Here is an 18,060-nt window from a genome sequence, read left to right as displayed (position 1 = left end):
TTTCCAAATGAGCTCCGCTGACCTTAACAAACCCGCAATCTTCTTGGGGAAAAACCAGTGAGTGTTATCTAAGGCCTGGCTCTGAGAGGGCTGCGGGCATTGCATTACATTAATATCTAGGGAATATCTGAGGCCAGCACAGAGTTCAATGTCGATTAGAGGAGAGCTGCAGAGAGCTGGGGTTAGACAGCATAAGGTCATCTATCAGTCAAGCAAAATGTCTCCCAGATCAGATCAATGGCTACATGTCTTGCATGAAAATGTATCTACACATGCAGCTTTCTGAGCAGACTGTGTAGGATGGCATGTTTGAGCCTATTTTATTGTTTCATGGCTTCAAGACTGTCACAGGTACACTAATTGTGGGGTTGCCAATCACTTGAACAAAAAAAGGGAGGAAAAAAAAAAACAGGTCAGGACCCCGGTATGTGCCCTTGACCTTGCACAAGCTGGTTGTTATTGATACCTAAGCTTTCTTCACACACGACAATGAAAGTCAAAATTTTTCTATGCTCACTCAAAATTCAGACTTACAGACCTGGCCCTGCTAGATTTCTCAATTCACAAACATATGGTAGCTAATTATGTGCGATGGGAAAACCTGGAACCTTCAGTGCACGAACACTGAAAATATAGTATGTAAGCCACACCTTAAACTTAAGACCAAAACAAGCATTTCAGTGTTTGAAATATAATTTTAATATTGCAAAAACAGTCAAACATACACTAATATATTTGCGAGCTTCAACACTTCTTTGAAAAGGACCTTTAATAACATAAATTTCCAAATTGTGTTTGTTTCTAGCCTGCCGCTGGAAATGACCTTACATAAAAAAGGAGGAAAAAGCCCAACATTAGATTAATTATGACCTTTGACTCAAAATTAGTCATATATCCATCCATTCATTTCATGTCTTCACATTTCTTCAGCTTCACATTGTTGCTTGGGTACATAGATTATAATGTAGGGTATATGACAAATACAAAACCTATTCACTCATGTGTTTTTACACATGCTTTAAAACAGGTATTACATTTAATTATGTGTTTAACTTGTGCAGAGGCCCTCAAAAAGCTCAAGTCAGAAACTTGAGCGTTGGTGATGTAATGCTCATGCAACACATGGCTCCAGTCGTTTTGGAGATCCACCTGAAACATGTTGAAGAATTTATAAGTTTTGTGGGTATAACTTTATTCTGTAAAGTAAAAGATGCACTACCTTGAAAACGGTTGTTCTTGAGTAAATGCATTTTGTCCCCTGAGCTGCACCCGATTAAGACATAAAACATCACCCAAGGTGGGCTGGGTATTTTGAAAAGAATTTCTTTTTAAATTGCACAAAAACCTCACGCACTCGGTCTGGGTTCCTACCATTGTTTATTAGCATAAATACTTCTGTACATTAGCAACATGTTCAACAGTATTGATACCGCAGTGGACAGAATCTCAGCATCCAAAAGTTACAACACTCAACATTTCAGATTGAACAACTCATATAAAAAAATTTTGCAATGAGGTATGAGGAGAGGATGATTAATCTTTATTCCTCCGCTGTCGCCTGGGCTTTGGCAGCTCTCAGCTTGTCTGCATAAAACTTAAAGGACTCCTGCAAAGAGAAAGCAAAGGCAGACCATTCAGCAACAAACATCCCAACACCTGCTCACCTGATGCAGCCTTACACCGTAAGGCGTGTTTTGTATCTCGCCTCTTTCTTAAAGTAAGCGGCACTGGAGCCCTCCTGGGTCCGTCTAAATAGTCTCCAGTCTCCAACCAGGTTGTCTCGTTTCATCTTTAAATCCCCATTAATACACAAATAAGGGATTTGTAGCACATTCCCCAAACACGCACTTCCGTTCTTTGCCTCTGTTCCTGGCTAATTAATCAGTGTTTTGATCCAGACAAAGTGTTGTGGTGGGTGTTTTTGGGAGGGGGAGAAGGTGAGAGCTTTTCTGCAGATTACGCCAGCTCCTTACAATGTACGTTTGCTTATTAATGTAGTAATTAATGCCGATAAATCGCCGTGCTCACTACAGAGAGGGAGAGGGAGATCCTGGCACGCGTTTCAAACAGTTTCGAGGGGGTCAGAGCACCCTAATTAAAAATATCTTATTTCCTCTAAAGGTTTGTCCACATGTTGGCTTATTTGGGTACATTCTGACGAAGTTCAAAGCATTTAGAAATAAAAAGAAATAAAACTGAAACATTTCTTTTTGGAAACGGGCTGCCGGAAAATGCAAACCTCTATACATTCGGAGAGGATGAAGACCAGCGTCGGGAGCTGCGCTTTTATTTGTAGAAACTTCTCAACTCTGTGACTCTTCACCTTTCCCTCTCCTTGCAACTCTCCTCCCTCTACTCTGTTTATAAAATCCAGCAATCACTTAACTACCCTGGTTTTCAGTAAATAATGTAAGAGCTTCTCTACCTTCATCCCCTCTTTCTCCTTCTATCTTCGTACTGCAGGTGAGTGATGTGAAGGTAAGGCTCCGGCCTATACCTGCCTCAAGGGGACAGCGCATCAAAAGTGCTGTGGCTGAGAGGCCTGTGTGTGTGTGTCCTCTGCTAAAAATAGACCCACATCAGCTTAAAAAAATGTTCATCGTGCAGAAAAACTCATGCTCAAAAACACTATGAACCCAAAAAGAAGAGTGGCTATTGCAGTGACACCATCTCCCTTACACAACTCCGTGACTCTGGGGCGCCATTTCTCACACACACACACACACACACACACACACACACACACACACACACACACACACACACACACACACACTCTCTAATGGCTTCAGGAGGCTTGCTGCAGGCCTGGGCATGCTGAAGTATACTGAGCGGGCATACTGCTCCTTCATATTAGTATGGCACACAGAGACCACAGCACACATTAGGACACCAGCACAACAAGTGCTAGCACTGGTTAGGAGCTGTGAGGTGCAGCAGGCCAAACAGAGCATCTCAAGAGAGGAAACAGAACGCGGTGACGGCATAAACTGTTAATGCAATTCTAACTCATATCCCTGAATTAAAGATGACAGTGTGCACTTCAATGACAGCTTTAGTGTGTGGTTTAAAATCCACTGTGGTGATGTACAGAGGCAAAACATAAGGAAAAAGTCACGTTTAAAGAAAACTTGCCAACTGGAGCTTCATTGTCAATTCTTTCTTAAGAGGTTAATTCACTGCTTAGTTAAAATTTGTGTTCACCCTAAAATGAAAGGCAGAAATGTAAAGAGAAAAAACATGCATTTAAAAATGCATCATAAATTCTGTTTTAGGTTTATTTCTAGTTGTAGTGAACTATGCTTTCCATGTTTATGCTGGTAACACAAACCAAAATGTTGATAATATGAATGCAGTTGCTCATAATTCCTTCCACAGGTCCAGATTGTCATTTGTGGAGGTCTGATGCAAACTCGGTATTTTGTACACATCATTCAAAATTCACCTCTAACCCAAAAATCAATTGTGTTTAAGGGCACTTAAAAAAACAACAACTTTTTCCTTTATGTCAGAGTTTGAAATGTACAACAGTGTGGAGTACACAAAAGCTTCACAACTGAATCTTCTGAATGAAGGAAGAGCAACTTTTCTCCTGCAGTTTTTCTGCCCTTCATATCTATGGTTCATTTTATTTAATCAAACCTCTAAAATGTTAAAACACAAACACATTTGCATCCAAGTGTTTGCTCAAAGCATCTCCTGTGTGTGTGTGTGTGTGTGTGTGTGTGTGTGTGTGTGTGTGTGTGTGTGTGTGTGTGTGTGTGTGTGAGAGAGAGAGAGGGAGACTTACGGGGGGCTCGGGGAAGGGCACCGTCTCTCCTGCTTCGCGGTAAAGCACAGCCAGACGTTTGAGTGACAGCTCGTCTACAACTATCCCCTCCTTCTGCATCTGCTCATGCAAAGCCTTGGCTGCTGGTAAGTCCTTATCCAGAACTGCCAGATGAAAGTGGGGAGTGGGAGGGAGAAAGTCAACAAATGAGACAAGCAACATGTCTTATTTGAATTTGGATATTTAGAGAAAACTGACAGTGTGGTGGGATAATCATGTTATTTTCCTGGCAATTTATTGGTGCCAAGAAATTTGATTTTTAAGTGCAGCTGCACATTTGACTATCTGTGCATTTCCATTTTTTTTCCTTTTTTTCTTGGCAGTGTGACACTTTCTTTTTATTACTTGTGTTTGTTGGTTCAATGGAGGAGGTGGAAAAAGAGAACATAGGCGAGGAGTCACTGGCACCGTGGAAAATATATTCTCAAGGTGCAAATTAAAAACAGCTAGACAGTAAAATAAGGTTTTATAGACATTAAAAATTATGACAAGAAAAAAAATATTAAAGGGTCAGTAACTTTCATTTTTAGGGAGACAAACCTGAAACAACTGCACACAAATATCTGTGGTTGTGTGCAGCCAAGAGGGAAGGTCACAAAGGTGAAAAAAATGAGAGTGAAAGGAAAAAAGAAAAGCCCTGAAAGAGAAAAAAGAAAAAGTACACAGATGGGACAAAGAACGGAGGCGAGCAGAGCATCACTAATTGCTTCCCCTATGGCTGCCTTGACCGACCAGCGAGCTAATGCTAATTAAATAGTCATGTCTTCTCATCTCTGGTGTGACAAGGTACGGAAGAAGGGGGGACTGGTGGGTGAGAAGGTGAAGTAAAAGCAAAGAGAGGAGGATAAAAAAGAAAAAAAAAACTGAGGACAAGAAAATGTAGACAGGAGCAAAAAGGTGGAGAGAGGGGGGAAAAGCTGAGTGGTGGAACGTGTTGAGATTAGCACGCTAGGCTAGCCAGGACAGCTAACTCATTAGAGGACATGTGTTCTAACCCCTGAACGCTTTCCTACACACACACCCTGAGCTTGACCTGATGCATTGTTAATGGGCCTGTTAATGTTGACTTAGCTACAGTCCAGTGAACCGCATGCTGCACTACCAGACCCGTTCAGCTCTTCTGTAAGAACGAGTGCCTGTTTATGCATCTTACCGTGACATTTCATCAGGTATGGGTACAGCAGTTCCTTCTCCGCAAAGTCTGGAATCAAGCTGAGCAGGTTCTTGATCTTACCCACCTAAACACAAACACATTACACATGCAAGGACGCACATGTAAGGAGTTGAACTGTGATTCATATCCCGATAACAAAATAGAAATTAAAATATGCTCCAACAAAATGGGTAAAAATAATAATGCTGTTCAAAAGTGAGTGTGCTTTTTAAACATGGAACAGACTGCAGACGCTCAGGTTCCTAATTCCACGTGTGGCTATTTGAACTAAGTCATATTAAGGAATATTTTGCCTCTCTGACATTTCAGACTTCATTCAGAAAGACAAAAATCAATGTAGATGCATTTCTGTGTACTCAACTTCACCAAGGTGAGTACACAGGCACAACTCAGGGGATGCTCAGGCAATCTAGTACATCCCAGTGCCTTCAGAAATTGACATTTGGGATTATTAAGTGGTGAGAACTGGACTTCCAGGGGAAAATCCACACATATCAAGATATGCGAAAGGTCCAGAGGTGCACAGAGAGGCCTACTTGAAGGGGATTGTGGCCAAATGTAAACATTAATAGGGTCAAAAAAATTCAAATCTTTAGACTAGATTTAGAGATCTGAGACATCAGGATTACAGCAGTCACTTGAGAGGAGAAGTGTAGTTAAATATCATAGAGCTTGCATTTTGATTAGTCCACAATTAAGGAAACCCACTTGGTCACAAATAATGTGTTCACGAATGATATAATTTCTTACCTGCCCAGGTGTCTGAGCCTTTTGGGTTACAAAAGACAGCAGCACTTCCTTCTGTTCAGCCAAAGCATTGCAACGCTGCATTAGGACAAAAGAGACAAAAAAAGAGAGAGAGAAAGAAATAAGAGCTTAAGTGTGATAGTCGACAGCTGATCCTCTCGACTCTTTCTGAAGTCAAGAAGACACTTCAGTCTTCTTTTTAAATAGGTACAGTATATAAACACACACATGCACACTCCAGCACACCCAAGCATTCATATAAACATTCGCACACTCAGGGTTACACTCAGGTTAAAGGATAATTATGAATCTAATAACTACTCATTTCTTTATGACCTTAATAGGTACAGAGCTTCACAAAAAGCATAATTATCGCTAAGTCCAACTAAAGGCCATGTCTGTTACTCAGTGGAAACATCAGTACGGTCATAGCGTGACTGCTTCCTGTGCAGCTTGGACTGGAGCGATTTACACTGATGAGCTGATGACAGGAATTCAAAACAGAAGTGAAAAAGTTTCAGGCAGATTCCAGCAAATAATTCGCCACAAACAGGCGTCTTAACTCTTTATCTTTTAGGAGTAACCCTAGCGGTTGAAGAAGTCAGACAACTTGTGTTTGTCACAACATAGAAATAATCAACCAAAGCTTTGTGACGTTAAATCTTATACCATTGGAAAGCCTGCTCATGAAAGAGTGCTGAACATAACCACATTGGCTGACTTGTGACAAATACTGGTTGAAGTGTGCGACCAAGGCTGTTGTGGCTGTGTATGGTTCTTCCATTTCTATTTAAAACACATAAATACATTGAGAAACGATTCTAATGTTTGTCAAATCGCATCTTTATTTATCTATAGCGTGTTAAAACTCGTCATTAATGGTACAGGGAGGTCACCTTTATGAGGGACACACTTAAAGTTGCTCTTTTTAAAGAACTGTCAGAGAAATTGGTAAACTGGGTGTCAGATTTTGAGTTCCTATTACACTGAAAAACAGCATCCCCCCCCCCCCCCCCCCAGTAACTGATATGTTTCTGTCACTGGCCAGTTAACGACTGCTTATTGTGAAAACACGCAAACATACATATGATATACTCTGTGGGTTTGTGAAGGAGATTGCCTTTCTGTGACTGAGTGAGTCTCTTGGCTGAGCTGCGTTGAAGTCCGATTACTAGCCAGTCGTAAACTGACACGTTTCCCTCCTCTGCTCCGCGCAGAATTAAAAGCGGATGGCCTGCAAGGCTATTAACACGCAGCTTCACACACAGACACGGAGCAGCCTGCCTTCTTCTGGAGTCACTAAGTGCAGAATAGCTTTAGTACAATCAGGCAATTAGACTACCACTATGCTACTTCACTTTTTGAAGCAACTTTGCTCCATGCTCTCATTCACTCTCCTGTATTTTTTGCCCTCCCTTGCTACTCCAAACAGTCCCGGTGGTAAAGCCGCAGCTGAACAGACCTACCTTCTCCTTTGCTGCTCACACACACTGCCTAAAAGCTCTGGATATCTGGGGAATTCTTCCCCTTTTTCCTCAGTGACCTCTCCCAGCGCAGTTATAGACGAGACTGTAACGCACACACCTCACAGCTTCTTTCTCGCTCCTTAATGACTTCATCCCTCTCGCTCCCCATCGACCTCACCTCCATCTCTCCTGATATACTTGTCATCATTATAGTGTGCTTGCCTGCATAAAAGCTTTTCAGAGTTGTGGTCCTGCTTCACTTATGGGATGGAGGAGTTGGGAAGCTACCCTGCAGTGACCCTGGAAGAGCAGCTTGGAAGGGAGAATCAGGAAAACGAGAGGGACAAACCACAGCATGTAGCTCAACCTTGGTCACATGTGAGACCAAACTCAAACTTTAACAACAGGACGGCACATGTTACCATGAGACAGTCTTGTAATGTTACGTTTTCCGGAGTTTACAGCAAAACTATAATCTTGAGATCAAATAAGCTATACAAGCAATCATTCACCCCCACCAGACTTCAAAAAGGGACACTATCATTATCAGTGTTGACTTTAAAGTTTAAAGTGACTTTAAAATTGCAGTTTTCAGTCTTAAAATTTGCTTGAAGTTTAAATATGTGGAAAATTTGATCCACCCTAGTAAGCGCCTTGCAGCTCTGATGCATCTTTTAATTCTTCTGGATGGTTAAAGTGAAGCTGATGTTTAATCGTTTTATTCAGGGGGTACAAATGAGGATCATTTTGATGGTACTTTGATATTTTTCCTAACCACGTTCCCCTTAGTGCCTGACTCTTACTTCAAAAATTAAAGGTGAGATTACTTTCTAAGGCTCTGCAATAGCGTCTTATCCAACCTATTTTCTGAGATTCCCCCCCTATTATCGTCAGGTCCACTGCAACATAGAGCTGGGCGATATGAGATTTTTTCATATCACGATATGTTTTTTTCATTTCAGGCGATAACGATATCTATCACGATATAAGCCAAATAACTATTTGTAAGATTTAAATGTGCCGTTGCTCACAAGTAAAATGTGAAATAATCAGCAGCTTGTTTTTATTTAAATATTTATTTCCCATAATAAGTTCAACAGGGTAGATGTACTTAAGGAACATGAGACTTTTTCAGATAAATAAAGGCAAATATTGCAAACTACACAAAAGGCAGCCGCTAAAGCGTTTAAGTTTCAAAATAGAACAAACGAAACAGACTACTAAATTGTCAATTCCACTTAGAAACAAAATATTAATTCTAAAAATAAATCTTAGTTTGTTTTACAGAAGAACAGACAAAACTGACTAACTTTTGTCAATATCAAATAAACTGAGAACTAAAAGGAAATTCTCAATCTCTCCTTGTTGTATAGCTGAGCTTTTCAAACAGTTACTTTAGTCTGACAAAAGCCGAATGACGAATTAGCGCTTCCAGTCAGAGACTGAGGCTACGTCCACACGTACACGGGTATTTTTGAAAACGGAGATTTTCCGTTTTCGTTTTAAAAAATAATCCCGTCCACACATAAAGGTAGAAATGAAGGAAAACGCTGCTATGAACATGCCAAAGCAGCAGGTGGCGCTAGATTCCTAACCGTGCCTAAATATTGGCCAATCAGAAGTCTAGGAGCCTCGGTGGGAAAAAGTAAACAAAGCTGGGGCATAGAAGCAGAACCGAGTCGTAAGTGTGGAGGGACAGTAACTGTGTGTATATGTAAGCATTTAAACACTGCAGAGAGTACAATTAACAGTAACAGTATTGTAGAAATTCATTTCACCGAAACAATAACGTGGCGCACAGTGTGACGCATGCACCAGTTTATTGTATTTCCAGACTTGCTTTCGGCACAATTTACAGTGCACGCTACTCTGTTTTTTGTCAGACTTGAAATAGCCGAAATACCTTCACACTACGGAACTTCTATGGCTCTTCCGTTTGACAATCTCTCCGGCGTTGGAACCATCATCTGTTTTCTCTTCGGTCACGCTCGGTTGATTTTTCTAGTCGGCACACTCATTTCCTCCATTACCCGCTGGCTCCATTACCCGCTGGCTGCTTCCCAAACAAACACACGTGCGGCTTGGCACTTGTGCTGTACGTAACAAGTCACGCGACGTGACGCTGCGGCTGTGATTGGTTCGGCTCTGCGCTACTTAATTTGGATTGGCTGACCTTTTTTTTTTTTTTTTTTTTTTGAGGACAAGAGCGGCGAGGTCTATCGCGATAGCTTAATTTCTCTATCGAGTAAAAGTTATATCGCGATACATATCGTTATCGTTCTATCGCCCAGCTCTACTGCAACAGGAAAAATACAGTAAGGAAAATATGTGGTAAAAGCAAGAATGTTACCATTTAATGCATTGCTTTCTTATATCAGTCTGAGGACGTCACTGTTCAATTGCACTCTTATTTTTTAAGCCATCCTGTGCCATTTATGCGATTTAAACTTTATTAGTTTTTCCAATTGACTTTATGTGTTTGTCTTTAATATTGTTTGTTTGTTTACAAATTTCTCCTTTTACTGATCCATTTCTTAGCATATACATGTGTTTATCGTGTTTTCTGGGTTTGTATTAGACTTGTTTTTAACCTGTGATCCCTGTTCTGTGTATTTTTGTATACTTGCATTGTTAATCCATCTGCCAGAGCTGAAAAGCACTTTGGGTCAAATCCTGTTGTTTTTAAAGGCGCTATATAGATAAAGGTGATTTGAGTCATCTGCATTTGTGTGGGGATTCATCAGTGCGCACAGACTAGTGATAACATTTGGGAGCAACTTATGCTGCTGTGCAGACAAAATGTTTCAGAGAAGGCCTATTTTAGACTTTATTTGTCTCTTGATTTGATGTTTTACTTAACAGGGAAGCAGTGTAAAGGTGAAACCAGTGTCCCATTGATTAAATTTTGTGTTAATGCTACAGTTTGTTTGTTTTTTAATTTAGTTTTTTTTTAAGGATTTGCAAGATCCCTGGATCAAACCAAGGAGGAGACACAGCCTCCCAGGTCCTTCCATGCAGAGCTACCTGGTGTGGTGTCCAATTGCGAATAAGGGACCATTATTGTCCCAAGAGATGCACTGAACTTGGGCAAACAATTATTTTGTACATTGCAGGCCTTCGATTCTTCATTTCTGTCTCTCTTATTTTGCACCATGCTCTCCATCCATCTCCTGTCTCTCACCCATCTAGCTGCTACATATTTATATCCCCAGGCTCAATGCAAAGTCATTGAGCTGTAATATACGAACTGTTGAATAAGTGAAAGAGTAGGAGGCAAATTTCAGACCACAAGACTCAGTGGTGGAAAGCGGGCAAGCTTTTCCTGACATCAACGCAAGGTTGGATAAATAAGTGAACGAATGTGGCAGGAGAACCTCTCCAACAACACTGGGGTCTGACAACTGGATGAAAGCAACTGGGAGTTGTGATGGACTAAATTCACTACAAGGTCCCTTGTTGATATTTTCTCCCCTCTTTTGGCAGATTTTAATTACTTTGATATCATAATTTAAAATGTAAAAGCACAGAGCAGTCAAATGGAGAAGCGCTCACTGGGACAGAAACACCCCATATGATTTAAAATTTATCCAAAGTGGTCACAAAAAAAAAAAAAAAAAATGAAGAACATCACTTAGTATGTGCATTTTGCTCCAATTCCAAGCTGAATAAACAAAACTCAGCAGGGCTTAAATGGTACCTTAACTTGGCCATAAGAAATAGTTAAGTTTTCATTTTCACAGCAGATTCTTTCATTTCTATTTTTGCACATTTTTTTGAAGTAACGTGAGAAAAGTAATGTATCGATGTATGAAAGGTAGCTAATTTCCCTCTAATATTAATTATGAGTATTCTAGCTCATCTCAGCCACAGAAGGCTACAACCAAGCCAGAGGAGATAAATAATCCAAATCTAACATACCTTTGGACAACACTTGGCTAAAAGTATACTTCTGACACTTCAAACCAAAATGTCTTGGCTTTTAGCCTATGAGCTAACACACACACACACACACACACACTTACAGCCAGCATGAATTTGGCGTCCTCCACTTTGTCCATATCCAGCAGCTGGAGGAAGAGGTCTGAAGCTGGTCTGTAGCAGGCAAAGTGGTTGGCTAGCCGCTCGGCCATAGCGCTCACTACAGAACGACATGTTGTGTTGGTAAAGGATTATTGAGCAACACTCAGTTTAAATCAGTTACTTTGATTGTGGCCTTATATTTCTGCTTATGTCTTACACTTGTCCATGGCATGGTCATTCCCAGCTTCCAGAACCTTTCTAAAGACGAAGGACATGCTGGGGTTTGTGCTGTCTGGACTGGTGTAGATTCCCTCCAGCAACTCTACTGCAGACGACACATCATCACTGCAGAGGGAGACAGATACAAATTTTCTGTTATATTCACACACCTGCCATTTTATAAGGTATATCTTTCTAAACGTTCATTAATGCTAATATGTAATCGTCCTATGGCATGGCATTAACACAATGCATTAAGGCATATAGGCATGGATGAGATGACCTGCTAAGTTCATTCTGGTTTATTGAAACTGGACAACGTGAAGACTGGGAAAAAAAACTAAACTAAAAAACAAACAAAACAAAAAGTTGATGACAGGGTCAAAGTTTGGCTTAAACAACATGGAAAGGATTGATCCATCCTGCCTTGTATCAGCAGTTCAGGCTGCTGCTGGTGGTGTAATGGTGTGGGACTTTCAGGCTTGTTAGTGCTCTAGTCTTCCATTTATAAGTCGCCAGTGAGAGCGGATATATGGTTTATTATTGTGATGAGCTTAAGACTAAAAATATAGAGTTGGAAATTCGCGTAAAACTCGAAAGTAATGCAACACTTTAAACCTCACAATGTGATTTAAGTTGTCCAAGTTCATTAGAGAGAAAGCAGGTTCCTTGTTTAAAAGTTGGACTTGTTACACACCCAACCACCACCAAACCTCCACACCTGATTTGTCCTCAAAAAAGATCAGGTTTCATTCTGAATTCGCACTAACTTATTATGGGTAAACTGCAACATGCATAAACCTCCAATACAGCTGTTTTTAAAGAGACCAAGAATGGGATAAAGTGGCCGATAAAACGACAACAAAACCAAAACAAACAAAAACTCCAAAATGCCATTTTTGGACTTTAAATATATCTAAAATGTAATATTAAAATTATATTAGTTTCACTTTTTGTCCCTTACAGCCTCCCTCTGAGTGCACACTCTTTCTCCCGCCTATTCTGTGAAATGTTTTTCTGCTGAGGTTGCCACAACCACACAAAGCCTGCATACCACAGCATTACAAACCTAAAACAACTCAAACTGGCAACCCAGCTACACTACTAACACTTTATGCTCCCTGCTCACCCCCTGCCGTCACCAGTCGTGATGAATATTTAACTTCCAGGGTGTGTGTGTGTGTGTGTGTGTGTGTGTGTGTGTGTGTGTGTGTGTGTGTGTGTGTGTGTGTGTGTGTGTATATATATATATATATATATATAAAAGTGTGAGTGTCTGGAGGTGGGGGAACATATCTACGCTGATTGTTGCGACTGGGACCGTCTGAATAATTCAGCAAAGGGCCCCTCTAAATGTGGTGCCCCGCTTTCCGGGACCGCTTGCTTTTCCGCCGCTGCTCTTAACCAGTCAGCTTGACTCATATACAAAGGGGAAGCATGTGTCAGGGAGGCTCAGAGCGCAGCTCCCAGAGGTCAGAGTTCAAGCTGACAGATCCGCGCTACGATGGCCAATCAGGCGTGAGACCGCCTTGCTGTTCTTCACTTCTCGCTGTCCCTCTGAGATGGCGCGGGGATGCCTCTGTTCGAGCTGGCGCACGGCTCTAATGCACAAGTGGCACAATGAAACTTTGATGCACAATGCATTTTATTATTTTGCTCTGCAGTTTGAGAAGAGACAAAGGAGGAACGGAGGACGGCTCTTTTCATGACATTAAAAGGAACCCATGAATAATCCTATTATGCCCGTGTTTCCCATTTGTACTTAACGCCCTGGCAGCCCTGTAAGCTTTTACTTTAACAGTGTGTCAGCCTGGATCTTGCCACACTCTCCTGTGGGGTAGTGCATTAAACTGTTTATATCCAACAGTGCTTACGAAATGGCATAAAAGACTCACTCGACTGCGTTGAAACATTTTGCTCATGCAACCTATCTTCAGTCATCTTTTTCCTGCTAAATGTCCAAACATTTCACTACACGTTGGTGGTGATGGATGAACAGATATTGGGGAATGTCTGAAAAGCTGTACATGCTGTGAACCTAACAGGTCCACTGACAAATCTCCACATATAAACTTACTTTTTGATGTGTGCCAGGGCAGTGTTGTTGACAAACACCATGCTGGACAAGTTGGGGCTTGTACCAAGGCTCTTTATTAGTGATTCCACATCCTGGATCCCCTCCACGTTGCCGTGACTACCCAGAGCCTGAACCAGCCTGGTGATGGCAAGATGCGAGGGCACATGGTCCAACTGAAGCATAGACTTCAGTCTCTCAAGAGCCTCTGTGGAGGAGTGCAACAAGTGACTGTGTGTACAAAAAACAATGTGTATGTTTGTGTTAAGCATGCATGTCCATTTCTTACCTTTGACCTGGCCTTTCTTGCTTTGTGTGATGATGAGTAAACTGCTGGCAATATCAGTCAGCTTGAAACCTGGCACCCGAGTTTCAGCACTAGGGGAGACAAATAATTCCTTGGTTATCTGTGGTGTACTACAGTAATACACAAGAAAAAGACAAACTAGAGAATACGCTAGGAGTGCACCAATACATCAGCCAAAGGGATTGATAATGTTTGTTTGTCTCACATCAATTGTGAGCTACTAAATGTTAAAATAATTTCCAATTTTATATTAGTTACACAAGATGGATAAATACGAGAGTTTTGGAGAGTGAAAGGAAGAGTTTACAGATGATAGAGCGACCTGCTGTTATGTATGGCTTGGTGAGGCCAAGCTGAAAGTGGCAGGGTTGAAGATGCTCGTATTTTCAATGCGAGTGACCAGAAAGGATGGGATTAGAAATTAGTATATCAGAGGGACAGCTCAGGTTGAGCAGTTTGGAGACAAAGTTTGAGAAACAAGACTGAGATGGGAGGAAAAGAAGAGGACCACAGAGAAGATTCATGGATGTAGTGAAGGAGGAGATGCAGAGGGGTTGGTTTGACAGAAGGGGATGCTTGGCAGCAGGCAGGTTATCCGCTGTGGTTACGCTTAAAGGGAGCCGCTAAAAGAAGACGACAATGAAGAAGAGAATTAAGATTTCATGTTCTTGCACAAAGTTGGAAAGTAATAAACAAAAACAGACAAAGCTATCCATTTCAGACAAAGCTGCCTCTGAGATTTTGGCAATTTACAAATATTGTTTTGCCCATTGTAAGAAAAATGTTCTACTAACATTTTATTTATACCTTTTTTGCTAAACAAAATTCAATTTGTCACATATGTAGTTGAGTAAATTATGTAAAAATAAGATAAATGTGCAAATCATCGCCACAGTGTTTCTGTTTGGGTTTATTTTTAAAGATATTTGACTCTCATAATGCCTCTATTAATATTTCCATTTCTTGATATCAGAAATACATAATATACATGACAGATTTGTTCCATATCTGAACGATGCTATGGGCAAGTCCATTATTTCCAACTTTAAAGCCGATACTGTATCTCTAAAAACACATCTTTATAATCTGCGATAGCCGTGCGACGGTGTCGTCCCCGCCATTATCAGGCATCGCATTTTGACAAGCGTTAGACTCCATAGAGAGAGAGGGGATAAACGCATGAGCTGAAAGATATATGACAGACAAGACAATAGGAACAAATCTGATTGAAAACAAGTCTGAGCTTCTCTGTGACCTGAAAATAATGCAGACATCAAGCGGTTGATTGATGTTGTCATATACGTGATGTTCCTTCCTCTGGGAGCTGCTCCCTCTCATCAAATCCTCCTCCTTTCACTCCGCATGTCCATCTAACTTGCTGTCCTCTCCAGCCCTCCTCTTTTTCATTTCTTTGCCACTAAAACCTCAATCAAGCTTGCCTCCTGCCTTTCCCCCCCCTTTTTATTATTATACCCCTGCAACCAGATTAATCTGCCCGCTCAATTGAGCATCAGGCTGGCAATCCTTATCACTGTGGCGACACCAGGCCGGGCAGCATCCGGCGGCCGCTGTGACAGGGTCACGCCGGAGATTGGAGGAGTAACAGGGTCGGCGACAGATTGCTGCGGAGACTGAGCAGCGGGTCAGAATTATTCTTATCAGGTGGAAGAAAATCTCCAGAAGCTGTCTCCCAACACACACTCTCACCTTCTCCTTCTAGGGATATTGTGCGTCACCCACTTCTTCTTCTCTCTCATCATCACTCTCTCCCAATCCCTTAATCTCACCATAAGTACCCCGCTGCTCAATTCTGTACAGATTACCCAAAAACAAACACACCCACACACACTGAGAATTAATGCCTATAGCGTCTTCATTATCCCCGTACGTGATTAAATCTAGCCCTCCTCCCCTTGTTCACTCCTCTTTTCCCATTTAGCCCCTTTTATCTCCATCCTTTCCTTTCCATTTCCATTTCTCCCCGACTTTCCTCTCAGCTCATTTCACTTCTCATTAAGAGCGCAGATAAACTAAGCTTTTATCCAGGCAGGGATGCCATAAACCAATTCAAACAGAGACTGGAGATGGGTTATCGCTTGTATTGCCTTGTGCTTGTTGAAACACGGCTCTAAAATTGATATGATTATTTCTCATAATATAAGAGAGTGAACCATGTAGGGAGCTGGAAACAGGGAAGAGACTGATAGTGTAATAGATGTTTTTACATGTTTTTTCTTTCAGCACAAATTAGTAACTGCAGCTCTTCAGTCAGTGTGTGTCATTATGTTATTATCGTAACTCTTTGCTTCTGTGTTTCTCCTCTGCAGAAAGAAAGTGATATAAAGAAAGGGACAAAAGGAGACAGAAAAAAGGGAAAGTTGGAGATTACCTATAAAAGACAAAACAGAGAAGAAGATCAGCCCTGTGCTAAGCTCGCATCTTTAATACCTCTGTCTGTCCATCCATTCGTCTCCAGGCCTAAGCCCTGATATGGCCCACGAACGAAACAACAACACATGATACATTACTAATTGGAAGAAGACCGATGTCCCTGCACAAAGTCACCCGCTTTCCAGAGAACCAAAATTAATCTATATATCCAAGCGTGTGTGTGTCTCTCAGGGCTTAGTAAGAACCATTGTCCATATCCAGCAGAACTGAATGTGTTAGCACACAATCAGTTTGTAATCCTCATGTCTACTGAGGAGCTGCAGATTTAGCCTGAGGCGACCTGCTACCACCAGCTGAGGAGTGACCGGAAAAGTAGCAGAGCATTAAACTACATGTTGAATTGTAAGTTTAATACAAACTCCTATGCTTTCTGTCTGCTTTAGGGGCTGGATATTTCACTTATGTTACCTCTTCTAAAATATGAACAACTATGGAAAGGGATCCCTTTTGTTTTGCTGCTGTTGATTTTCAAGGAAAAACTAAACACAATTAGTTGGTTATCATACTTAGATATCGGGAAAAAAATCTGATTGCCCTTCTAAAACAAAAGCTAAAACCCACTCCTTGTAAATCAAAGCAGATGTATGGAGAGAACTGCATTATGTCACGCCAAACTGCTAAACCTGACAGCATTGGAAAACCCTCCTACTGCATGTTTTAGGGTGTGATCCATTATAAAACTGACAATCCATCATACAAATTCACTTCAAAGCTGACTGTGAGCTGGATGGAGATGAATTCACCAGTGACATTCCTCCAGATGCGAATTTAAAATCTGCAATCCAGGCATTGTGTGAGATTACCAACACTTGCATTACACCTACAAATGAAAAGGGTTTTTTTGCATTGTGTGCAAGACTGTATGATTTTCATACTAGACATTAAGCCCCTAAACACAGCAGCATTTACAAGTCCGCATAGACTTCTGCAAGTCTTTTTAGCAACCAGGGATACGTACAAGACAATAAACTGAGACTATAAGCAGTAATATTTTAATGCTTTTTTCCAGATGATTTTGGCACAAATCAAGATATTAATGCACCTACATGTCCTTGACTGCCATGGCTTCATCCATAGATCCCTCAGCCAACAGAGCACGAATCAGGTGGTCGTAGGGGGAGGGGCCAAGTGCCACACCTTTTTTGTCAGCTTCCTTTAGCATCCCAAATGCTTCTGCAGGAAGAAAGCAAGAAAAAAGGGAGAGGGGAAAAGTGAGTGATAAGATTGGCTGAGATAACTGAAAAATAGAATTTAAGATTATCCTTGTATTGATGGATTGGAACAGCCTAATCTGAACACACAATAGTAAAACATGATGTTACCATTTCTCCTCAATATTTATAGGAAAACATGTATTTGCAGTATCTAAAGTAGTTGGAAAAATTATATATTTGTAATTACATACAAACATTGTTTAAAAGGTAATAATAATTTAAGGTGATGTTCTTCAACTGTGGTGAAGGTAGTATGACAAATAAATTCTGACATGTATCTTTCAAAAATCAACCACCTGGCCAGGTGTGTGATGTTTGGATACCTTGAACTTGTCCAAAAGTGTCTGTGACCGCCTTAAAACTTGAACAGTAATTAAACCTGACCCATTCCTATGACAGCAGGCACTTTATTGCGCCTTTAACAGCATCTGTTTCGAACAGTATTCACCCAAGACTGCTATATGAACTACTTCATTTCAAGTATAATTTGACATTTATTCTTTTCCCCCCCTCAATGAATCAGCAGGCTTGGCACTCAGTAGATTTCACCAATAGTACA

General features: G+C 41.0%; 1 protein-coding gene across 1 annotated transcript in view; it reads right to left on the bottom strand.

The window, feature by feature from the left end:
* Nucleotides 1-1,360: 1,360 nt before the first annotated feature.
* lrpprc (leucine-rich pentatricopeptide repeat containing) overlaps nt 1,361-18,060 on the bottom strand; it is a 59,492-nt gene continuing 42,792 nt past the window's right edge. Inside the window, exons 30-38 of the mRNA XM_085477259.1 lie at nt 17,334-17,460; nt 13,819-13,907; nt 13,533-13,737; nt 11,454-11,581; nt 11,239-11,354; nt 5,754-5,828; nt 4,983-5,067; nt 3,791-3,933; nt 1,361-1,606 (exon numbers count right to left, since the gene is read on the bottom strand). Of these exons, the coding sequence (XP_085333385.1) occupies nt 1,541-1,606; nt 3,791-3,933; nt 4,983-5,067; nt 5,754-5,828; nt 11,239-11,354; nt 11,454-11,581; nt 13,533-13,737; nt 13,819-13,907; nt 17,334-17,460 (1,034 nt within the window). The 3' untranslated portion in view covers nt 1,361-1,540. The remainder of the gene's footprint in view (nt 1,607-3,790; nt 3,934-4,982; nt 5,068-5,753; nt 5,829-11,238; nt 11,355-11,453; nt 11,582-13,532; nt 13,738-13,818; nt 13,908-17,333; nt 17,461-18,060) is intronic.

Source organism: Copadichromis virginalis, linkage group LG13 (assembly GCF_057382275.1).
Source record: "Copadichromis virginalis isolate Kocher_CV1m ecotype Utaka linkage group LG13, C_Virginalis_male_GT1.1, whole genome shotgun sequence".
Taxonomy (NCBI): domain Eukaryota; kingdom Metazoa; phylum Chordata; class Actinopteri; order Cichliformes; family Cichlidae; genus Copadichromis; species Copadichromis virginalis.
The sequence above is the reverse complement of the archived record's forward strand: the minus strand, read 5'-3'. Positions and strand labels throughout refer to the sequence as shown.